The sequence below is a fragment of the Oncorhynchus kisutch genome, linkage group LG17 (genome assembly GCF_002021735.2).
Source record: "Oncorhynchus kisutch isolate 150728-3 linkage group LG17, Okis_V2, whole genome shotgun sequence".
NCBI lineage: Eukaryota > Metazoa > Chordata > Actinopteri > Salmoniformes > Salmonidae > Oncorhynchus > Oncorhynchus kisutch.
The window spans coordinates 69,542,618-69,568,274 of record NC_034190.2 but is presented as its reverse complement, the minus strand read 5'-3'; the positions used below and the strand labels follow the sequence as shown (position 1 = coordinate 69,568,274).

Below are 25,657 nucleotides of genomic sequence, written 5' to 3'. Positions count from 1 at the left end.
CATCTCCAGAACCGGATCTTAATGTCACTGCAAAAAAATGTCCTCCCAAAGGACATTGGTCCTGTGCAGTGGAGCAGGAGGCCTGCAAATCAACAGAACTGGCCCAGGTGCAGAGAGCCACACATACACTACACTGCTGTTTCGTATCAGGGTCGTTCCACCTCAAACAGCACAAGAGGATTGACACCCACCATTTCTGATTGTTCTGGAATCATTTCTGTTGCTAGAAAGAAATAAGATTGGCATTTCTGCTTTTGTTGATATATAAATTAATTATATACAAAATTGTTGCGGAATTTGACTCATTGTGTCAAAACTCTACACACAAGCCAAATAAGACAACGCAAAAAAGCTAAAAATCATTTTTCAAAATTGTAATTTTGCAACAAAATTATACACACATGCACCATTTGAATTACTCTTTCAAAGCAGCAACACACTGATGTCTTTAGTACTTTGTACATTTTCTCATAAAGACTTCTGTGAAAGATTGTTCAAGTACAGTACATCTACTCACATTCCAATGAACACACAAATAGAAAGGCTTCAGAAAAATATATATAAACAGCTTATTTTTTTGCCATTGCAGGCTTTTACAACAAAAACACAAAGAAAAGTAGAATTACAGTACAGTAATCAATACAATATGTTACTGTAAACTCACGTAAACAAAAATAATTTGTAAAATTGCAGTGCGATGGTAAACAAATAATAGTATTGTAAGGGATTGCACACACTGTACATATGCACACACTGTACATAGATTTTTCTATTATTTTCTATTGTGTTATTGACTGTACGTTTGTGTATGTGTAACTCTGTGTTGTTTTTCTCACACTGTTTTGCTTTGTCTTGGCCAGGCCGCAGTTGTAAATGAGAACTTGTTCTCAACTGGCCTACCTGGTTAAATAAAGGTGAAATTTCAAATAAAAAACATTTAAAAGGGATGGGGTGGATGGTTTATGGATCCCGCCTTCTGTTAGGGTCTGGCCACATCACTCATCCACATCACAAACAATGTCATCCCTGGCTAAGCAACAGGGAAAATATCGCCTTGAGTGTTGTATCCATCCCTGGACTGACCCCACCTCAATGTCTCCACATGCCTCTTCCATTGCTTGCAGAAGAGGCAGGCAGTCATGTGGTTGGTGGTCATACACTTTCCAATGCCAAGCCGACAATAATTCCTCAATCGGTTCGAGAAATGGGGAGTAAGGGGGCAAGTATACAACTGAAGTTATTGTGGTTGGTGAGCCAGTTCTTGACCAGAGCAGCCCGGTGTAAACTAACATTATCCCAGATGACAACAAACCTGGGCTGTTCTGGTCCGTCCTGTACAACTGCATTATGTAATGCATCCAGAAATATGATTATGTGTGCAGTATTGTAGGGACCGAGGGTGGCATGGTGATGGAGAACTCCTTGCAGACTAATGGCGTCACACAAGGTGATATTTTAAAGTCCAGGACTCTCTAACAGAAAATGCATACACTGTACCGTGAATATGGTGTTTAATAAAAATACAGAACTACAATGTCTACATTTTCACACAAGGATGGGGGTGGGTTGGGTCAGACACATTCAGTCAAAAACTACAAGCTACAGGCAAGGCAGGTGCCCCACAGACAAGGAGGTCTTTGACTAATGCTGTTCCTCTCAAATGGAACCCTGTACAGCTACTTCATCGTAAGTTGGTGTTGACGCAAGATGTGGCAGAGTGTCGACATACTGACACGGTTGATATTATGGAATGTTGTATGATCTGCGATGATTTGCTCTCGTAGTTGATGGTGTTGTTTGCAAACACTAGATTGACAATGGCCAGTTCCTGTTCATGGGTGAACAGACATTGCCTTCAACCCTCAGGAGGTCGTCTGGAAGTTCTGTAGAAAATGCAAGAATGTCATCATTGGTTAGGTTCTTATTTTTTACATACTGTTCACAGTAACATCAAAACTGTATTACATGTACTTCACAGCACTATGCCTATGTTTTTGTTCACTGAGGAGCATAGACCTAATATTGTAGGACTACATTGTATTGTACTGTGATGCAGAATGATGTGCAAAAATTACATAGGTACAGTCTAGTGTAGAAAGTTGAAGACGTACCTGTTCTCCGGTCTAAATGTCCGTATTATGGATGCTACAATGTAGCGAGTCAGGTTGGGCTGGACTCTGCCCAGCCTCCCTCATCGTCAGGCCATGACTTATGACATGGGCCACCAAAGTGGCCCTAATGTCGTCGGAAATATGTCTCCGTCTATTGCCTGGTCCCTTTCTTCGTTCTTGTCCTCGTCCTCATCCTACTCCTCTCTCTCTTCCTCTACCTCTTCCTCTTCCTCTCGCTCTCACTGCCTCCATGTTTGCAAAGTTCTCACAAAAGTGGGGAGCTTATCTGAGGTCTATTTGTAGTGGTAAGGCTCAGACTAATTGGGGTTCAATTACTGTAGAATGTTTTCATGTGTGTGTGTGGGTGTTGCCAATTTCAGGTATGTTTTTCTTTTTGAATAATTTTCCATATGATTACAAGATATCTCATTCTTGAACGAAGTGTCTAATGTAAGAAACAGTCTGTAGTGTGTTGCAAGTGTGTTGCAGAACTGCAAACAAAGTGCAAACAAAGTTAAAAGTGTGTTGCAGAATTGCAAACAATGTGCAAAGCAGAAAAAGTGTTTATACTTTTGGTGCCTTTGTTTAGGGCATGGTTACAAAAGTTAAGGATTTGATGCTTTTGTCTAAGCATTCACTTTCAGTGTGTAAACAATCAGTAAAAACTGTTTATTCAGTATTGATTGCACCCAAATTGTCTCTTTTAATTTATAGAATTCATACAATATTCAATAATTATAGTACCTAACATCTGATTTGAACTAGAGGTCGACCGATTCTGATTTTTCAACGCCGATACCGATACCAATTATTGGAGGACCAAAAAAGCCGATACCGATTAATTGGTCGTTTAAAAAAAAACAATGTATTTGTAATAATGACAATTACAACAATACTGAAGGAACACTTATTTTAACTTAATATAATGCATCAATAAAATCAATTTAGCCTCAAGTAAATAATGAAACATGTTCAATTTGGTTTAAATAATGCAAAAACAAAGTGTTGGAGAAGAAAGTAAAAGTGCAATATGTGCTATGTAAGAAAGATAACGTTTCAGTTCCTTGCTCAGAACATGAGAACATATGAAAGCTGGTGGTTCCTTTTAACATGAGTCTTCCATATTCCCAGGTAAGAAGTTTTAGGTTGTAGTTATTATAGGAATTATAGGACTATTTCCCTCTATACCATTTGTATTTCATTAACCTTTGACTATTGGATGTTCTTATAGGCACTTTAGTATTGCCAGTGTACCAGTATAGCTTCCTTCCCTCTCCTCGCTCCTCCCTGGGCTCGAACCAGCAACACAATGACAATTAGCACGCGCTAACTAGCTAGCCATTTCACTTCGGTTACACGAGCCTCATCTCGGGAGTTGATAAGCTGGAAGTCATAAACAGCGCAATGCTTGACGCTCAACGAAGAGCTGCTGTCAAATGCACGAAAGTGAAGTTTGAATTAATGTTTACGAGCCTGCTTCTGCCTACCACCACTACAACCATGTGTAGTTAACTAGTGATTATGATTAATAGTTTTTTATAAGATAAGTTTAATGCTAGCTAGCAACTTACCTTGGCTTACTGCATTCGTGAAACAGGCAGTCTCCTTGTGGAGTGCAACGAGAGAGAGGCAGGTCGTTATTGCGTTGGACTAGTTAACTGTAAGGTTGCAAGATTGGATCCCCTGAGCTGACAAGGTGAAAATCTGTCGTTCTGCCCCTGAACAAGGCAGTTAAACCCACCGTTCCTAGGCCATCATTGAAAATAAGAATGTGTTCTTAACTGACTTGCCTAGTTAAATAAAGGTTGGGTTTTTTAATAATAAAAATATATATTTTTTAAAAATCTGCAAATCGGCGCCCAAAAATACCGATTTCCGATTGTTATAAAAACTTGAAATCGGCACTAATTAATCGGCCATTCCGATTAATTGGTCGACCTCTAATTTGAACCAAACTATTTTCTAACAATGAGTAAAATATGAGGAATCCAAAGATGTGGTCAAAAGCTATCCACGGACCCCCACATCCACTTCAATCCCATCCCATGCTTGTTCAATGAACCATAAACAATGAATGAACATACACCTGTGGAAGGTTGTAAAGACACTAACAGCTTACAAACATTAGACAATTAAGGTCACAATTATGAAAGCATAGGACACTAAAGAGGCCTTTCTACTGACTCTGAAAAACACCAAAAGAAAGATGCCCAGGTTCCCTGCATATCTGTGTGAATGTGCCTTAGGCATGCTGCAAGGAGGCATGAGGACTGCAGATGTGACCAGGGCAATAAATTGCAATGTCCGTACTGTGAGACGCCTAAGACAGCACTACAGGAAACAGGACGAACAGCTGATCGTCCTCGCAGTGGTAGACCATGTCTAACAACACCTGCACAGGATCGGTACATCCGAACATCACAAATGCGGGACAGGTACAGGATGGCAACAACAACTGCCCGAGTTACACCAGGAACGCACAATCACTCCATCAGTGTTCAGACTGTCCGCAATAGGCTGAGAGAAGCTGGACTGAGGGCTTGTAGGTCTGTTGTAGTCACCAGACAACGTTGACTGGCAAAAAGTGCTCTTCACTGACGAGTCAAGGTTTTGTCTCGCCAGGGGTGATGGTCGGATTCGCGCCTGTACTCTGGAGAGGGATCGATTTGTAGGTGTGTCACAGCATCATCGGACTGAGCTTGTTGTCATTGCAGGCAATCTCAACGCTGTGCGTGACAGGGAAGACATCCTGCTCCCTCATGTGGTACCCTTCCTGCAGGCTCATCCTGACATGACCCTCCAGCATGACAATGCCACCAGCCATACTGCTCATTCTGTGCGTGATTTCCTGCAAGACAGGGAAGTCAGTGTTCTGCCATGGCCAGCGAAGAGCCCAGATTTCAATCCTATTGAGCTGAGGGCTAGGGCCCTTCCCCCCTAGAAATGTCCGGGAACTTGCAGGTGCCTTGGTGGAAGAGTGGGGTAGCATCTCACATCAAGAACTGGCAAATCTGGTGCAGTCCACGAGGAGCAGATGCACTGCAGTACTTCATGTAGCTGGTGGCCACACCAGATACTGACTGATACTTTTGATTTTGATCCCCCCTTTGTTCAGGGACACATTATTCCACTTATGTTAGTCACACGTCTGTGGAACTTGTTCAGATTGTCTCAGTTGTTGAATCTTATGTTCATACAAACATTTACAGATGTTAAGCTTGCTGAAAATAAACACAGTTGACAGTGAGAGGACATTTCTTTTTTTGCTGAGTTTAGTATCAGTTCTCTATGTTTGACAAGTAGTAAGGACCTCGGATTAATGTTCATTTATCCCATGTAATGTATTCTCAGTGAATTTGGAGATGTTTCGTCCCCCACCCCCAATTAAGAGAAATTAGTAATTGAATACATCCTGATAATATTATATTTTTGTATTGGATGTATTTAACCTTTATTTAACTAGGCAAGTCAGTTAATAAAAATTCTTATTTACAATGACAGCTTACCGGGGAAAAGTGGTTTAACTGCTTTGTTCAGGGGCAGAATTACAGATTTTTACCTTGTCAGCGGAGCGATTCGATCCAGCAACCTTTCGGTTACTAGCCCAACACTCTAACCACTAGGCTCCCTGGCTAGTTCTGACCACTAGATGGTGCTGTTCCTGTTATTAGGAGACTGCTTTAAAAAATAGTCTATAGAGCAGGTATGACAGCAACCCATGCTTTGGTTTTGTTTACCTGGCCACTGTTTCAAATGCTAACTTTTTATAATTTGTGTCACAAATCCAATGCAAGTCAATGGTACCTATATTAGTATTTTCACACGTCATGTCCAAACCATCCTAAAGTATACATGATTTGGATATGAAGCGTGAAAATGCTAAAATAGGAACCATTGACTTGCATTGTATGTGTGCCACAAATGCTAAACAGGACAGGGATAAAGAAGCACTGGTTACTGTGCAGGTTACAGCATTGAAATAGAATTGCATTCCATTATGGCCTCATCGACTTGAATGGGGACGTCACTTCTAGTAATTATATTTCTATGGGCTACAGTACCGCTACTCTAACATTGCACGTTTTGATTTGGGAGATATATTATGTGATGGGGTTTCCCATTCATTTTAAAGTATTTCATGGTTATAATCTAGAGTAGTGAATGATGAACATCATTTCAGATACCCTCAGTTCCTCTGTGAAACATAAATAAATCTGTGGTTTGTTTTACTTTACTTGATTTGTGATTATGGGCTCAAAATTAAATCAAATCATCCCAATTCAAATATGTGGGGGAATACTAGTTGAATGTTTTAATTTATCTTGCCATAGCTCTTTCTATGGTGATGTAGTGAAATGAGAAGCACAGAAGTACTTTAGCTCATTCAGCAAACCCACCAACCGTGTCATTTCACTGCAACATGGGTTTCATTCAGCAAACCCACCAACTGTGTCATTTCACTGCAACATGGGTTTCATTCAGCAAACCCACCAACCGTGTCATTTCACTGCAACATGGGTTTCATTCAGAAAACCCACCAACCGTGTCATTTCACTGCAACATGGGTTTCATTCAGCAAACCCACCAACCGTGTCATTTCACTGCAACATGGGTTTCATTCAGCAAACCCACCAACCGTGTCATTTCACTGCAACGAGTGTTTCATTCAGCAAACCCACCAACCGTGTCATTTCACTGCAACGAGTGTTTCATTCAGCAAACCCACCAACCGTGTCATTTCACTGCAACATGGGTTTCATTCAGCAAACCCACCAACTGTGTCATTTCACTGCATAAAGGGTTTCATAAGTGGCAAGTTGGTCATTTAAAACCCCATACTCTTTCTTCATAAACATGGAGCTGAGGTTAGAGACGCTGTCACGCCCTGACCTTAGAGATCCTTATTTATTCTCTATGTTTGGTTAGGTCAGGGTGTGACTCGGGTGGGAAAATCTATGTTTTCTATTTCTTTGTTGTTTTGCCGAGTGTGGTTCCAAATCAGAGGCAGCTGTCTATAGTTGTCTCTGATTGGGGATCATATAAGTTGCGATTTTCCGTTTGGGTTTTGTGGGGTGTTATTTTCTGTTTAGTGTCTGTGCCTGACGGAACTGTTCGCCCCACCAAAGAAGGACCAAGCAGCGTGGCCAGGAGGACTGGACATGGGAGGAAACCCTGGCGGGGGAAGGACCCTGGACATGGTCGGGGAGTATCGCCTTCCAAGGGAGCAGATGGAGGCAGCGAGAGCAGAACGGCGACTATACGAAGGGTTAGCTCAACGACGGAAGCACGAGAGGCAGCGAGAGCGGAACGGCGACTATACGAAGGGTTAGCTCAACGACGGAAGCACGGGAGGCAGTGAGAGCAGAACGGAGACTATACGAAGGGTTAGCTCAACGACGGAAGCACGGGAGGCAGCGAGAGCAGAACGGCGACTATACGAAGGGTTAGCTCAATGACGGAAGCACGGGAGGCAGCCCCCCAAATGTTTAGGGGGGCGCACGGTTTGGCGAGCTGAACTAAGGGGTGAACGAGAACCAACTCCCTGTAAATACAATGAGTTGGTCACGGTTCAAGTGCCACGTTTTCCGGTTCTGCGCACCGTGCCTTCAGTGCGCATCCACAGCCCGGTACGCTCTGTGCAAGCTCCCCGCAGTTGCCGTGCTAGAGTGGGCATTCAGCCAGGACGGATTGTGCCGGCTCAGCGCTCCTGGTCTCCGGTGCGTCTCTTCTGCCCAGGATATGCTGTGCCAGCTCTACACACGGTATCCCTAGTTCGCCAGCACAACCCAGTGCAGCCTGTGCCTACTCCCCGCATGTGCCGTGCTACAGGGGTTATTCAGCCAGGATGCGTTGTGCCAGCTCTACGCTCCAGACCTCAAGTGCGCTTCCACGGCTCAGTATATCCTGCGCCGGCTCTAAGCACTATGCCTCCAGTGCGCCTTAATACCCCAGTGCGTCCTGTGCCAGCTCTCCACACTCACCGAGCTAAAGTGGGTATCCAGCCAGGACACGTTGCGGCAGCTCCACGTATCAGGCTTCCAGTACGTTTCCTCAGTCCTGTGAGACCTGTTCTAGCTCCACGTACGAAGCCTCCAGCGACGGTCCCCAGTCCGGAGCCTCCAGCGATGGTCCCCAGTCTGGAGCCTGCAGCGACGGTCCCCAGTTAAGAGCTTGCAGCGCCGATCTACGGTCCAGAAGTCCCGGCGACGATCCCTGCACCGGAGGCGCCGCCGAAGTGGGGGGAGCCTAAAGCGGAGCGGGGTCTGCGTCCCACACTGGAGCCCCCACCGAGAGTAGATGCCCACCCGGACCCTCCCCTATAGGTTCAGGTTTGCGGCCGGAGTCCGCACCTTTGGGGGTGTACTGTCACGCCCTGACCTTAGAGACCCTTATTTATTCTCTATGTGTGGTTAGGTCAGGGTGTGACTCGGGTGGGAAAATCTATGTTTTCTATTTCTTTGTTGTTTTTCCGAGTGTGGTTCCAAATCAGAGGCAGCTGTCTATCGTTGTTTCTGATTGGGGATCATATATAAATTGTGATTTTCCGTTTGGGTTTTGTGGGGTGTTATTTTCTGTTTAGTGTCTGTGCCTGACGGAACTGTTCGCTTTTTGGGATTTGTTATTTTTGTTTGAGTGTTTCTTGAAAATAAATATCATGAACACTTTCCACGCTGCGCTTTGGTCCACTCTTCCTTCCACCGACGAGAGCCGTTACAGACGCTATATTTTTCTGATGCCAAATTGCAATCCACCCCCAGCTCTGAAAAATCTCCAAACCCCTAATTTACACACCCCCATGGACCTCATAAACATGAGGGATGTTTTAACTACAGGCCGTTCACACCTTTCCACAGTGACCCCCGAGGGGGGTCCTTCCCACCTCTATACGGAAAAACAGTGAAGCCGATGGGAGGAGAGTCACACAGCCATCCCTCTGATCACCTCCCATTCACCACAGCTGTCTGGAAACAAACTGTCTCTGTTATCTCCCAAGCACCCTCTTGTGCAAACTGACTGCCAGAGTAGCAGATCTGTGGTCAATTCCATTTTATTGAAAACTGGAAAGAGCTAGTCTATTTTGAGTCCAATGTTTGGTCTGGCTAGGTCCATTTTCCCTAAAAAAAGAGTGCCGTTACCAAATCTGCACAATGAATAGAGTCCCTTTTTGACCCTAATAGGGTTAAACAAGCTAGGACATCTGGCAGTAAAGATTAAATCTACCTAAGTGTGTGTCGTCAGGGCGACTCAATCGACGAGTCAGCTGCTGAGTATGTGACGTCCTGAGGGCATTTCCCACCACACAGGCACAGCAGACCTAACACAGGGGTCCGCAGGGCCAATTAGGCTTATCATGACCAAACACACGTACCTTTTTCCACTGACTGACCTACACACACACACACTTCTTTATATAAGCCTCCTATTACCGAACAGGGCAGTAAAATCTAGACAGGCCTTCAATGTTTGAGACAGGGTTGTTTCATGACCTCGGTCACCAGGCTAAGCATGTCCCCATTAACCTTTCAAACAACACACTAATGTTACAGAGAGACCAGACCAACCTCACAGGCCTGAAGCATGAATAGAAAAAGACTCAAAGGCCTTTTAAAAAGTGAAGAAAGAAAGAAAATGGAGTCACATGGAAAGCTTCTCAGACGGAAAACAGCAAACCTTTTCTGACATCCCACAAAGAGCCCCATTGTCCAACACACAGGGCCATGAAAAGCAGCTAATCGCAGAGCAGAGAACCTGGGTGAAGAATAGCTTGGCAGCCCAAATACACATGCCCAATTTAAACAACTACCCCACACACAAACTATGATTTATAAGAATCTCACAAAATAAAACAATACCAACAATGAAAATACCAGAAACGTGTTTGATCATATATGGAGAGGGAGACAGTATAGACACAGAGGAAAAATGTATGTTTTAGTAGCTAACAGAGCCCCCAGTGGGTCCAGTGTCAATATTGTATTTGCAGAAACCCTATTTAAGGGGGTAAACTCCAGGAAAGTGACCAACATGAACACGGTGACCTCAATCTGGGTACGTCACAGCCAAACCATCCATGATCTAATCCAGAACACCACCCCCATCTAGACCACATGTGGCAGGGATAGGCTGGGAAACATTATCAGCAGCAGCAGAGGCATCCATGACCAAACATCTCCTTATGACCGTCTTGTAATGTAATCTGTACAGAACTACACCACACGGAAAGACAGACAGAGACTATCCTCAGTAATTCAGGTCAGCCCACCGGATTTGTGATGCACTGAGTATCTGACAGACTCCTTGAGTATATAACTTCATCCTAGTTCAAAAGGTCTCTTGATATATCCTCTATTCTCTTCCTCTGACAGACAGATAGGAAAGCCTGCTGTTATTGGGACAGGAGCATGGAAACTTCTTTGATAAATCTATGAAGCAGACATCGATCAGTCAAGACAGACAAGACCCTCGCAGACAGCATGTCATCTATAGTATGACCTTTGACCTCAGCCATCTTAGCAGCCCATCCCCTGATCCCTGTCTGGCACCAGAGACAGGGAAGGAGGAATGTGATGCTGCTGCTGGATGGATGGAGAGGTATTAGGCAGTCTTCTTCTCAACATGGTGGATCTGGCCGGCACTGAGGCCTCGCTGAGATTCATATCATATCAGGTTGAGGAGCAGACCTATCCTTACAAGGCCCCACACTGTGCTGCCTCTCCCTCTCTAGACTACTAACACACACACACATGCTACTTCTCCCTAGTCCACACACACACACACAGTTCATAGACCTTCAGGCAGTCTACCACGGTGGTGTCAGCGCATGGCTAGTGTCCTCTCTGTCTACTAGCTAACATCACTCTACTAGACCAGGCTCTACTAGACCAGGCCACTCTACTAGACCAGGCCACTCTACTAGACCAGACCTGACAGGAAGCTCCTCATGGAGCCATGCTATCAGTGAGGGTGAAAGTCTGTCCGTGTGTAGTAGGGTGAGGGAGATGAATGTGTGAGAAGGTTCTAGCTTGCTTTTTCTCATTTTTGTGTGTCTCTGTGGGCCTATGCTGCTGTTAAGGCTCGGAAATAAAACACACACACACACAGATAGAGAGAACACCCTCCCCATCCCGGCCAGACTGACCTCACCCCTGTATTCCAGCTACTCCCCTACTCCCCCGTGTCGCCACAATGTGGCCGATAGTCTGATAACTGAGAAGAAAACGAGTCACAACTGGAAACTTTTCTGTTTCTGATGTGTTCATTTCCTGTTGGTTAATGTTATTGACGTGTGAAGCTGTCACAAACAACGAGTGTGAAATGTGGAAGAATTAGACTGATTTGGACCACTGGTTGCTAAATTTGACTCTGCTCTCATTCTGTGTTTGGTTTGGCTACACATTTGGTAGTAGCATTAGCATACACATTCAAAACCAATTGTATTTGTCACATGCTTCATAAACAACAAGTGTACACTAACAGTTAAATGCTTACTTACGGGCCCTCCCCAACAATGCAGAGAAAAATATATACAATACCAGTCAAAAGTTTGAACACACCTACTCACTCAATGGTTTTTCTTTAATTTTACTATTTTCTAAATTATAGAATAAAACTATGAATTTATTTTTTATTTAAACAGGCAAGTCAGTTAAGAAAAATTATTATTTACAATGATGGCCTACAGCAGCCAAACCTGGACGACACTGAGCCAATTGGTACTCCCAATCACAGCTAGTTGTGATACAGCCTGGATTCAAACCAGGGTGTCTGTAGTGACCCCTCTGGCACTGAGATGCATTGCCTTAGACCGCTGTGCCACTCGGGAACCCTGAAATAACACATATGGAATCATTTAGTAACCAAAAAAAAGTGTTAAACAAATCAAAATATATTTTATATTTGAGATTCTTCAAAGTAGCCAGCCGTTGCCTTGATGACAGCTTTGCACACGCTTAGTATTCTCTCAACCAAATTCATGAGGTAGTTACCTGGAACGGATTTCAATTAACAGATGTGCCTTGTGAAAAGTTACAGAAGATGAAGGTCAGTCAATCCGGAAAACCATCCAGCACTATGACCCAGAGTTAACCCTGTTGCAGAGAATAAGTTCATTAGAGTTACCAGCCTCAGAAATGGTCAATTAACTACACCTCACAGAGTTCAGGTAACAGACACATCTGAACATCAACTGTTCAGAGGAGACTGCGTGAATCAGGCCTTCATGGTCGAATTGCTGCAAAGAAACCACTACTAAAGGACACCAAATAAGAAGAAGAGACTTGCTTGGGCCAAGAAACACGAGCATTGGACATTAGACTGGTGGAAATCTGTCCTTTGGTCTGATGCGCCCAAATTTGAGATTTTTGGTTCCAACCGTCATGTCTTTATGAGATGCAGTGTAGGTGAATGGATGATCTCTGCATTTGTGGTTCCCACCGTGAAGCATGGAGGAGGAGGTGTGATAGTGTGGGGGTGCTTTGCTAGTGACTGTCTGTGATTCATTTCAAATTCAAGGCACACTTAAACAGCATGGCTACCACAGCATTCTACAGCGATACCCCATCCCATCTGGTTTTCACTTAGTGGGACTATCATTTGTATTTCAACAGGACAATGACCCAACACACCTTCAGGTTGTGTAAAGGCTATTTGACCATGAAGGAGAGTGATGAGTGCTTTATCAGATGACGTGTCCTCCACAATCACCCGACCTCAATCCAATTGAGATGGTTTGGGATGAGTTGGACCGCAGAGTGAAGGAAAAGCAGCCAACAAGTGCTCAGCATATGTGGGAACTCCTTCAAGACTATTGGAAAAGCATTCCAGTTGAAGCTGGTTGATGGAATGCCAAGAGTGTGCAAAACTGTTGTCATGACTGTCCTGTGTGGATCCGAATGGGTCAGGTCAGCTTGGCAATGGATGACAGTAACCAGACCCTCTCTCTCATCCACAGAGGGGGGAGGAGGGAGCTGTTGGGGGGTTGACAGCTCACACCCTGTCGTAAATTAGGAATGTTCCTTTGTCTTCAGAGACTTTTCCCGACAAAACTAACATATTCTAAAGCGAATACTGGAACAATATTTCTAACATAAGAACGTGGGAAATGGTCAGAGGTGATCTAAAAAATAATAATGTCATATAGGATGGTATTTGTGATGTCATAAAAAGTGTTATAAAGGAAATACTGTAACTTGAAAAGTATATGCACTACATGTATGAAGTCTCAATCCTTTACATTGTGCATGAAATATGAGCAATGAAAGTATTTTTGTTAAGATGGGAATTTAATTTTAGGAGAGACCATTCTACTACTCTTCTCAAATCACCGTATTCTACACCTTTCATCACCAATGGGAACTGTCAAAACAGCTGGCTAGCCTATCTTCCAAGGAGCATCTTCCAGAGAGAACAATAGTAGAAGACGGGGGAGGGGAGAACCCTTTTGGACAATCAGAGCCTCACAAGCGTGCCGCTGAAAGGCCCAACACCCTTCCTAAGGAGTGAGGGTTCCCGACAGAGATCCACGGTGAACGAAGACATTTAAACATAAATACGCTCATGATTTCTTACTCCAAATGGGTGGCGGTTCATGTGCAAAGGATATGATTACTGTGAGAATAGTTTCTAAAATGTATCAACGATAAGTGTCTTTTTCTCTCTCTCTCCCTGTGTAACAAGCCGCCATATGTTACGTCGGTCCGCTAGGGACCTTTTCCTAATGTATTAAGTGTGTATGTTATCCTGTCTTATCATTTAGTTAGTAGTTAGCTAGTAAATAAATAATAAAACTAATTTGTGTAGAACTGAATCATAAGTACAGCTGGAGTTTTTGCAGATGCAAGAGGTTACATCTGTTCAGAATGATGATATGATACGAGGTTATGATTAATACGTTGACTGTTTTATGGATGTGATAGATAGGCAACAGCTCTCGTGGTGTCCCAAATTCCTAATGAGTTAATTGTTACAATATTAATTTAATTAGGTAACAATTAAACATAGTTAGTTGACTCGATAAATAACAGTCATCAGATTCATGAAAGTAAAGCCACGACACCGTTATCAAGGCAAAGGGTGGCTACTTTGAAGAATCTAAAATCTCAAATATATTTTGATTTGTTTAACACTTTTTTGGTAGAAAATGTAGAAAATAGTTTTTAAAACTTAAGAAAACCCTGGAATGAGTAGGTGTGTCCAAACTTTTGACTGGTCCTTTAAATAATTGAAAAAGGTAAAGATAGCAAGGAATAAATACACAATGAATAACGATAACTTGGCTATATACACAAGTACAAAATCAAGTATGTGGTAGATGCTAAATGCAGTATCCATCTTCTAGAACACAGTACACATGTTCTCGAATCTTAAACCCATTGTCTCTTCTCTCCTCCCCTTACCACGATGTCTCAGTTGTTAAAAGTTAAGATGAAGTCATCGGCGGGAGAGATGACTGCTGTTCATGCTGTTGCTGTGACTTCACACTACATATATGAGACGGACGGGGCCTGGGCAGACAGAGGGGGAGGGGGGTTAAAGACCCTGCAGATTGACATCAGACCAGAAGAGGGGGAGGAAGGGGTGAGGAGGAGGGAGGTAGAGCAGGTAGATGGGCTTTAACGGACTCTCCTCTGACTCAGTGTCTGCTACCATCACATCCTAAATCATACAGCTTTGCTAGACCTGCCTGTGTCTGAACTGTAGTCAAGAGAACTAGGGAAGTGGGGAGGAGAAACAGTGGGAAACTGGAGTCACTGGCGACCCACTCGGCACAAAGCCCCTCTCCTAAACCCCTAGAATGCTCTGGCAGGTGAGACTGTTCTGGGCAGACAGACACAAACACGGTCAGCCAGGACATCTGACTGCGTCTAACGCCGACACCCCAGCGAAGCTTCACTTTGGTTAATGATGAATTATTACAATTACAGGGCAGATAGCTAGGTACAGGCTGAGTCGCTGACACGGCCTACTGATGAGTGGTGGTCGACACACACACAGCAAACAGCCCATGGACAGCAGTGACCGTCTGGGTGCCTTCCATCATCAACTATGTCTGTCTTCAGACTATCTATCAGTCCAGACTATCTATCAGTCCAGACTATCTATCAAATAAAATCACTTTTATTTGTCACGTGTGCCAAATACAACAGGTGTAGACCTTACAGTGAAATGCTTACTTACAGGCTCTAACCAATAGTGCGAGAAAAAAAAGGTCTACATGGTTGGTCGGGCCATTTGAGGTAGTATGTACATGAATGTATAGTTAAAGTGACTATGCATATAAGATAAACAGAGAGTAGCAGCAGCGTAAAAGCACACAATGCAAATAGTCCGGGTTCTACCCTGACCACATTTTGGCTGTGCTGCTCTAGTAGTCTGTAAGTACCTGTAATAAGTGTGACATGGACTAAGTTTTAAACCCTTCTTAAAGAGTTTCTCCGGTACATTTGTATACTTTCTAGCCAGTAGTTCTGAGAGTAGCAATCACGAGTCAAATATGGTCCCCGAAAACTGCGTACCTCATCACATATGTGCAGATATGTGTACCACGTCATTGCTCGCTATCTCGCTCTGCTGTGTGTGCATCTTGCTAGCTGTCACTCAAAAAACGAGGGGCTGAAGCTCATTGGTTAGAACTCAAATTGTTAGGGGTTGGCCCACATGGGGGGAAATGTAGGGAAAATGGTGCAAGCACAGCTTCCAGAAAAACAGTTGCTTTCAAACTAGGGATTTCAGGGGGAAATGGAGGTAAGACAGTAATTCTGCTCATAGATGATGCATGTGTGAACTACACATTGACACATCCAGCCCAACGCGGGAGGTTTAAAAATACTTAGCAGTCGCCAAAGTTCCGGAGAATGTCTTTGATGAATGATCTCAGCAGAACTATGGACTGACAATTCACAGTAACAGAATTACGCTGAGACTCATATTTTTTATTTCAAAGTTTAACAAAGCAGTCAACTCTATGCAGAAGGACTACTTTCAACAATTTACACAGAGTTTTCTAAAAAGTCAAAATATCTGCTCCGAATTAAGATTCAATGATGTCTGCAGAAAGAATGGGGTGTTAACTATGACATGACACATTGACACCCGGTAACGGAATTGCGGGAACGGAATTTCAACATGGGTCCCTGATCTGTACTACACAGAAATGCATAATAATTATGGATATCAATGTCATTCTCCTGATAGTGATGTATCCTAAATGGCCATACAAAGGTATACATATGCTAAATTCTCCTTTGCATATTTGGGTATTATTCTACACACTGGCTATTATTTTAATGAGTTCTGCCGCCAAACAAGACCACATTTGGTTGGTCTGAACCAACCATAGACATCTATGCTTCACAAGTTTGGACATTAGAGTACAGTAAAGCGTAGTTCAGTACACTAGAGTGCATTATAGTGTACTCGACTGTAGTGTGCTCTACTGTACTAATAAACTCAATGTTTCTTTACTGTACTGAGCTCCACTGAACTCTACTGTACTGAACTATAATCTACTTTTCTTTACTCTACTCTACTGTGCAGTACTGTGCTTTCCAAACTTGGGAACCCAACTGTGGTTTGTGACTACTATGCTTTCCCATTTTAGCCAACTCAATTGCAGAAATTCTGTTACTGATTTTTCTGAAATTCGTGTTTCAATTTCAAGTTTATTACTAATAATTAATAATTGATAGATATATTTTTGAAAGATCAGTCAAAACTAACTAAGCGATAGGTCTACCTTTACTTGTTACTTCTGTGAACTTTCATTATCCTCCTTCCTCATGAGGGAGAGAATTTAGAAAATATCCTAAGGATATGGACATTTCAAGGCACAAGGCAATGTTTCTTAAACTTAGAAGACAGAAAATGTTCTCTGAAATTATATAAGTGTTGGTTTTAGTTGGCAGGGGTCTTTACTTCAACATCGTGTTTTAATGTATTTCTAACACGTTTTAAGACTTTTTCTGGTAGATGTTTTCTAAGACCCCTTTTCCATCTGTCTGACCAGAAATCAAAGCCTTTGTTAATTCCACATTTTTAGGATGGAAAATGTTTGAAAAATGTATATATGCCTTAATTTCTCAAATATAGACTCTTAGTTTTCATTTTACACCCACTTTGACACGCTTCTATGAACTTCACGTCCCTTTTACATGGAAATGACATGACAGGACTGATGTGATGGAGCCACTGCATGCCAGGATGCTGAGATAAAAGCCACAGCTTGTTTGTGACTCAGAGGTCACATTCCCACACGTTTTCCAATAGGAAAGATTACGTTTTTATTCCCAATCGTACCATAGGGCGGTCACTGGTCGTCATCATATGATGGTAACCGTTTTCCAGTGCATCGTGCACGTGCACGGATGGATTTGTAACCAAAACCAAAAGAGAAAATCTAATTCCATATGTGCATTTACCTAATGTAATAACTGATTTATTAAATGTAGGCTATACAAAAAGATTCCGTTGATACTCACGGCAACTCGGGAATAAACCCTCTAACCTCCTGGGATGTTTACCATTTACCATACAGTGAAAATGACTGACAATTACCTCATATTTCCCACCGTGTTCACAGAAACTTTCTAAATGACTTCCAGGATAGAAAAAATACTCACCTTGAAGAATTAGTCAAGTAAAATTCCACGGAATATCCAAAGTAGCTCCCATTAGGTCCGCTGTAGACAGAAGGGTTCTCCACGTCCAAATTGAATGTATCACACAACGGTAGCAGAATTATTAGACAAACCCCAATGCAGAATAATGAGTAGTTCAGTTTTCCCGGTGTCTTCGAATGGTATCTTTTGGAACCCATTCTATTTCTCAATGAATCCACTAAAATTGTATTTGTTTTAATCAACACCTGCGTTGCTCTTATGTTTTTAGATCAGTAGAGCTTGTGGAGTGGTTGTTCTATTTCTCTAAACTGCATGCCTTGAAACTCAAACTCGCTGTATCTCTCCTAAATGCTCAGTCAGCTTCTTCCCTCGACTCGCTCTCCCTCGCTACGCTCGCTCCTCTGTCCTAATTGAAGGGATATTGAAAGGAGGGAGTTCCTCGACTCGTGACAAACTTTTGAAGAGGTGGAGCTCTTAATTCAGAAAAAGACAGACAGAAGACCAACGTGTATCGTCAATCTAGAGTGGGCTACACTCAGAACGGAGTCATCTGTATGACACTGAAATCTTCCCGAACTGTCTGGAGAAATCTTCCCGATCTGGGTATTCTGATCATTTTATTCTATCCTTGGCGCGCAGCCACCATTTGCGTTTAACCCTTTAGAATGTGGAGGGGATTTTGGTCTATCTGCCTAATAAAGATCACATGGTTGTCTCTCTGTAACCTTTTCTACCTGGGTGATGCTGACCAACAGAGATTTAACAAAGATAACCAGATACAGTATATTATTAACTTGGTGGTCAATTAATACAGAGTAACATCATCGGTATTTATCAGCCTATTACCTCAACTCTCAATGACCTTTTCTACCTCCAGTTGTTACTAAGTATTCCTCCTGGTTGGAATGGAGTGAGGAGGGTGGTTATTTACCAACATTATTTTCTTGAGGATGGTTACACAGGACTTTGATGATCATCAGTAGATTTAGAGGTTTGAGGTGATATAGTGGTCAAACATTATAATTAATCAGACATTCTGGAAAATACAATGTATGTTGTGAATTTTAACAACTGTCTCCATCTTGCCCATATGCAGCCATATGCTACAGTATGCATGAGTATCACACAAGTCTGGGCTGCGTATGTGTTCTCTATTAGTTGATTAATGCAACATAAGATCTGATTCAGGTAGATGATGCATTCTGTCCTTCATCTCTCACAGCATGAGGTTATTTCTTCCAGGGTGTAGGAACTAACTGAGAACATTTCCTATTTCTGTTTCTGAGTCACACCAATAGAGACCCGCACAGTTGGAAAGTGGTTACATTGCAAGTCAGAAGCAACCACCTCACTGAAATGAGATGTTCAATAAAGCCACTCGCCTGGCTGGAATTGTGTCTGTTGGTTTAGCTGATTTACACAGCTAAAGGGGATTGGGACTGAGGGGCCACATTTAGCTGGGTGACACTAAGGACTGTCCACTCAAGGCTCACTCATATTTAGAACTACACTTCCAGAAGAAATGGTTTTAATATTCTAACTCTTTAGAATCAAAATGGGTTCAATGGCTGGCTTCATATTGAACATCAAAAAGGTTCAATATAGAACCACAAAGCACCCTTACTTTTAGTTCTATAGTATAGTCTCTTCATGCCGGGGGGGGGGGGGTCGTAGAGTCGTAGAGCTGCTGGGATAATAACGGGGATCATCTGCGGGGCGATTCACAGCTGTTGGGGGCAACATGCCGGTTCACAACCCTAATCCTGGAGCTAGTGCTCCCATTCATCACTCTCTCTCGCTCCCTTTTTAGACCCACATGATGAGCTTGCAGATGGATGAAAGTGAAACCATCTGTTTATGACAAGGGTTTATAGTTTCTACCCAGATCATATCACCATCTAACGATTACCAATTCTATTTCCGATCGCAAGATTGTATAATTTCAACTAACATTGACAACTCAACCAAATGTGAAATAAACCAAACATTTCACACTGTCATTGGATTTAGATTAAAAGTTGGGTGACTTTAAGACTTGTTGCAAATGCAATCACTATTACAGGGGCTGAGTCACTGGCTTACTGGGGCCCTCTCATGCCGTCCCTGGAAGGGGTGTGTCACCTGAGTGGGTTGATTCACTGATGTGGTCATCCTGTCTGGGTTGGCGCCCCCCCCCCCTTGGGTTGTGCCATGGCGGAGATCTTTGTGGGCTATACTCGGCCCTGTCTCAGGATGGTAAGTTGGTGGTTGAAGATATCCCTCTAGTGGTGTGGGGGCTGTGCTTTGGCAAAGTGGGTGGGGTTATATCCTTCCTGTTTGGCCCTGTCCGGGGGTGTCCTCGGATGGGTCCACAGTGTCTCCTGACCCCTCCTGTCTCAGCCTCCAGTATTTATGCTGCAGTAGTTTATGTGTCAGGGGGCTAGGGTCAGTTTGTTATATCTGGAGTACTTCTCCTGTCCTATTCGGTGTCCTATGTGAATCTAAGTGTGCGTTCTCTAATTCTCTCCTTCTCTCTCTCGGAGGACCTGAGCCCTAGGACCATGCCCCAGGATTACCTGACATGATGACTCCTTGCTGTCCCCAGTCCACCTGGCCGTGCTGCTGCTCCAGTTTCAACTGTTCTGCCTTCTTATTATTTGAACATGCTGATCATTTATGAACATTTGAACATCTTGGCCATGTTCTGTTTTAATCTCCACCCGGCACAGCCAGAAGAGGACTGGCCACCCCACATATGCTCTCTCTAATTCTCTCTTTTTTTTCTCTCTCTCTCTCTCGGAGGACCTGAGCCCTAGGACCATGCCCCAGGACTACCTGACATGATGACTCCTTGCTGTCCCCAGTCCATCTGACTGTGCTGCTGCTCCAGTTTCAACTGTTCTGCCTTATTATTATACGACCATGCTGGTCATTTATGAACATTTGAACATCTTGGCCATGTTCTGTTATAATCTCCACCCGGCACAGCCAGAAGAGGACTGGCCACCCCACATAGCCTGATTCCTCTCTAGGTTTCTTCCTAGGTTTTGGCCTTTCTAGGGAGTTTTTCCTAGCCACCGTGCTTCTACACCTACATTGCTTGCTGTTTGGGGTTTTAGGCTGGGTTTCTGTACAGCACTTTGAGATATCAGCTGATGTACGAAGGGCTATATAAATACATTTGATTTGATTTGATATTCTATGTTGATTCAACATCATAACATTGAATTATTTTGTTGCAATTACTTGGAAACTGTCACACCACGATCTGTTTCCCCTGTCTTTGTGCTTGTCTCCACCCCCCCGCTCCAGGTGTTGCCTATCTTCCCTGTTATCCCCTGTGTATTTATACCTGTGTTCTCTGTTTGTCTGTTGCCAGTTCATTTTGTTCGTCAAGCCTACCAGCGTTTTTCCCCTTGCTCCTGTCTTTTTCTAGTTCCTGTTTTCTAGTTTTTCCGTTTTTGACCATTCTGCCTGCCCCTAAACCTGCCTGGCATTCTGTACCTTGTCACACCAGCCTGGATTATTGACCTCTGCCTGCCGTTCTGTACCTTTTGGACTCTGATCTGGATTACTGACCTCTGCCTGCCCTTGACCTGTCGTTTTGTCTGCCCCCTGTTCTAGTAATAAATATTTGTTACTTCAACACTGTCTGCATCTGGGTCTTCTCCTGAAACGTGATAGGAAACAATGTTGATTCAACCAGTTTTTGCCCATCTTCATCTTCAACCAGTTTTTGCCCATTTTTATCCTGCCTTAAAGGATCAAAATAAATACAAATAAGTCCACGGTTGATACAGTCCCAAAATGTTTTGCATGTCAGCAGATATTGGACTTTCAAGAAACAAAGTGTTACTTGCCACATCATCATGATGACTTGTTTTGTGATTATTGTGGTAAACAGACAGGCATGCACAGACCCAGTCTTATCTCCCTGACAAAGCAGGGTCAAAAGTTTGAGGTCAGACAGACGAGAGAGGTAAAGGAATACGTAAGGGACAGATAAGAGAGCTGTGTGCTCCTAATCAGTTATTATTATGGCTGATTGTTCCACCTAGCACTCTGAATTGTTGACCGGTTGCATCAGCTGGTCTCATAGACTAGATGTAACATAGTAAAAGAAAATCCGGGACACTCAAATTAGTATGATATGTTTACGTTTGGCATGGTTAAATAAGATAGGTTACTTAAAGCAAAATCGAAAGGAGATTGGTTGGTTGGGGTGGATGGGCGGGCGTATAACTCAAACGTCTAGCAACCCAAAGGTTGTGTGTTTAAATCTCATCATGGACAACTTTAGCATTTTCGCTAATTAGCAACTTTTCAAACTACTTGCTACTTTTTAGCTACTTTTCAACTACTTGGCATGTTAGATAACCCTAACCTTAACCCTTTTAGTTAACCCTTCCCCTAACCTTAACCCTTAACCCTTTAACCTAACGCCAAACCTTAACCCTAACCTTAGCCCCTAACCTCTAGAGCTAGCTAACGTTAACATTTGCTACAACAAATTGGAATTTGTAACATATCATACATTTTGCAAATTCTTTGTAATTTGTAACATACATACGAAATCGATGATGGACCTCCACAAGTTAATGCATACCATATGAAATTTAACATATCATACTAAATGGAGTGTCTTGGATTTACGTACAGAATAATACGAAATGCTCTTGGACCACGTTGGTTGCATATCTCACTGACCTGGGAAAAAATGCTTACTGTCTTAATTAAACACAATTTTCCGGATGTTGAATACCATGTTCAGCCAATCAGGTTGCAGCAGTCTGGATGAACGTGGCGCACAACATCAGGAAGTAGCATTAGCCACTCATGGTGGTGGGAAATTGGGTTTTATTAAGATAGTTTGCATATTTTCTCTGTTTTTTTTAGCCGGCGGGCCATTAAATTGAGTTATGGGGGAAATAGATGCCTTTGCAGCTTGAATGAAGGATGTTTTATGTACGACCCAGTCGCCAAGGGACACGAGTGTATAGCCGGCTGGGCACATTATAGTCGGATACAGATGACAAATTACGTAAAATACATAATAGTGCCATCTGGTGGCTGTTTGGGCTAACGTTAAGTTGCTCAAAAACCTGTGGAGTAATTATGTAATTACACTATTAAAAACATTGTATTAACATGTTGGAATATAGACGGTTCATTATGTTATGTTAACACTCAACTCTAACACCGTGTAATTGTATTGCAAGTCCTATATAATTACTGTAGTAATTACAGTGTTACTACACAGGTATAAGCGCAACTTTATTGCATTTTTCAGTTCAGCTTAGAACTCAGCCATTTTAGTACAGGGATTCTTATCTTGTAAATACATGTACTACTTCAAAATCTCTCCAAACAGGGAGGGAATGTAACTTTGGTACTGTACAGCTAATATGAAGCTAAAACAACTAAAACAAGATTAGGTAATGCAGTTGGATTTAGGTCATTTTTTGTCTCACATGTCACTTTCCAGTGGTGCTGTCATTTCAACTAAAGGGTCATGTTCAATATGCTACATCTTTTAAAGGGGAGAGAGAATTGACCATTCACTATACTTTATCTATATTCTGACTCTCTGAGGGAGTCAGCCAATCCAGATGGAACTGAAAATGCCCTGTCCTGTTATTTTCCATGCCAACTTGAGAGTATTCAACTAAACAGTGTTTTGTTTTCCATATTTTTCTCAATTTATTTACCCTCGAATTCTCTCGTCATAAGAGATTTCTCACAAAAAAGGGGTGCGGCTATCCCCATGCCTCAGCTGTGACATCGTCACCATGTTGTTGTGGCAACAGATTAGGAACACAACAAAACACTTCACAGTACTCCAAACAGCTTGGCCACTCTTATAAATATAGACCTCACACACAGACACACACACAGGCATGCACACACACACGCACACACACACACACTTTCAATTACAAGCCATTGGACACGTTTCTTTCCATACAGTAGGGCAAAGTTTTAATAGGAACACCACAAGGCCAGTCAACTTTTTGATCCTGACACAATTTTGAGGTTAGACTCTGCTCTGCCTTACAACTGTCTCTGAACTGGTAACGTGATTCTTTTAGACTGTTAAACAGACTGGATATGCTGCACAGTGGAATGGGCCAGAGCGGGAAACAAGCTCAATACTATGAATTATTTGGTCTCCAAATATCAGTTAATATTCAACTCTCTGTTTCATACCCAGAATAATACACACCAAGACTAAAACCAGTATTGAATATTTTACACTTTCTTTCCCTCCAAATGCCAGAAAACTCTTACATTCAGAGATGAACGCTGCTGATGCAGCAACTAATTGCATGTGCATCTGATATTCAATCCCCCACTATTCACTGAGACCATGCCCTGGCCGGCACCCCTTCCTCCATACCCTAATATCTCTTTGCAAGACAAACAGTCGTTTGACAAACACTGACACAGTGGGGGTTGGGGTTGAGTGCCACTCCAATGGTAGTTATAAGGCAACCCGGACCCTTTTAAGTCCCAATGCAAATGCCACTTTACCACACAGCAACAGAGAGCAAACAAAGGACACAACAGACTACATGGGATGTATACATGCAAACAGTAAGTAAAGCCACCGCAAGCAAGAGCTAGCAGGAGCTGTAAATGAGGTTGAGGTTTAATTGTCTTGTCAAAGAAGGAAATTGGAGGCAATAGTGACAGATTTGATTGTTATTCAGTATTTATAAAGGCTTGATTTGCAAATGGAAACGAGAGCTCACACTTAGTGACTCCTGAGTTAGACGGTAGTATCCAAATGCTAAAGCACTGGCCTTCATCTAAACCTTAAGCCTTTAACCTGTTTCACAATACCTTTAACACACACACACACACACACACACACACACACACACACACACACACACACACACACACACACACACACACACACACACACACACACACACACACACACACACACACACACACACACACACACACACACACACACACAGTAATACACATCTAAATTCTTCCAATGTGAAGGCCTGCCTGCACTTCCTGTTTTTACTACACTCATATAAAAAAGGTTTCCAGAAGGGTTCTTAGGCTCTCCCAATAGGAGAAGCCTTTAAAGAAACCCTTTTTGGTTCCTAGTACAACCCTTTTTGGTTCCAGGTAGAAAAGTTTTAGGTTCCATGTAGAACCCTCTGTGGTACGGGTTCTACATGGAATCCAAAAGAGTTCTACCTAGAAACACACACACACTTGAATTCCTCCTCTCTTTCTTTTCAACCTTTCCATTTAGAGGAGAGGAAGGGTGGGGAGGTGTTGCTGATTACTCCAGGCCAGTCTAACACTGTCAACTGGTCGACAGATTCGTAACGAAGGAGTGGATCTTGGCTGGACAGACAGGGTTGTCGGAAGGAATTGTCCATTGTTGTACACGCTGACTCCCAGCAACAGTGAATCATAGTATTGATTTAGACAAGGGATCATCTGGGTAGTTCTCATTGCAAAACAGTTCCAGTCATTCTCATTGCCCCTCTTCTTCCAATAGGCCCTGGACTTATTTGATTTTGACCTTCTTCTCTGCGTGTGTTTTTTACGGTGGGCCCATGCCAACTGAGACAACATGTGTGGTGGGGGTAAGACCATCCAAAAGTGTCCATGCACTGTTTGCTTACCTAGTTAAAACAGCCACAAAATGTCTGAAAATGGGCACTTGTGTTTTTATGTACATCCGCTAATCATCCTCAGTTACAGAGGCAGTAAAGCAGCGCCACATGTAATGACTAAGGACACCAGGCCTCTGTGGCCCTGCCTGCCGGCAGCGAGATCATTGGACACTCTATGATGCACATAAGTGTCCCGTTGCACCAGCGGATCCCGCTGTGCTGCTACCATTTACAGCCCATGTACAAGCTCTCATCAGTATAATGCAGCTTCACACAGAGTTTAGCCTCTGTTACCTCACGT

At 42.9% G+C, this 25,657-nt stretch overlaps 1 protein-coding gene across 1 annotated transcript in view; it reads right to left on the bottom strand.

Annotated features, from left to right (window-relative positions):
* The window catches only part of LOC109908216 (integrin alpha-5), an 86,384-nt gene extending 68,245 nt beyond the window's left edge, over positions 1-18,139 (bottom strand). Inside the window, exon 1 of the mRNA XM_031794483.1 lies at positions 17,729-18,139. Within this exon, the coding sequence (XP_031650343.1) occupies positions 17,729-17,925 (197 nt within the window). The 5' untranslated portion in view covers positions 17,926-18,139. The remainder of the gene's footprint in view (positions 1-17,728) is intronic.
* Between the last annotated feature and the right edge of the window lie 7,518 nt (positions 18,140-25,657).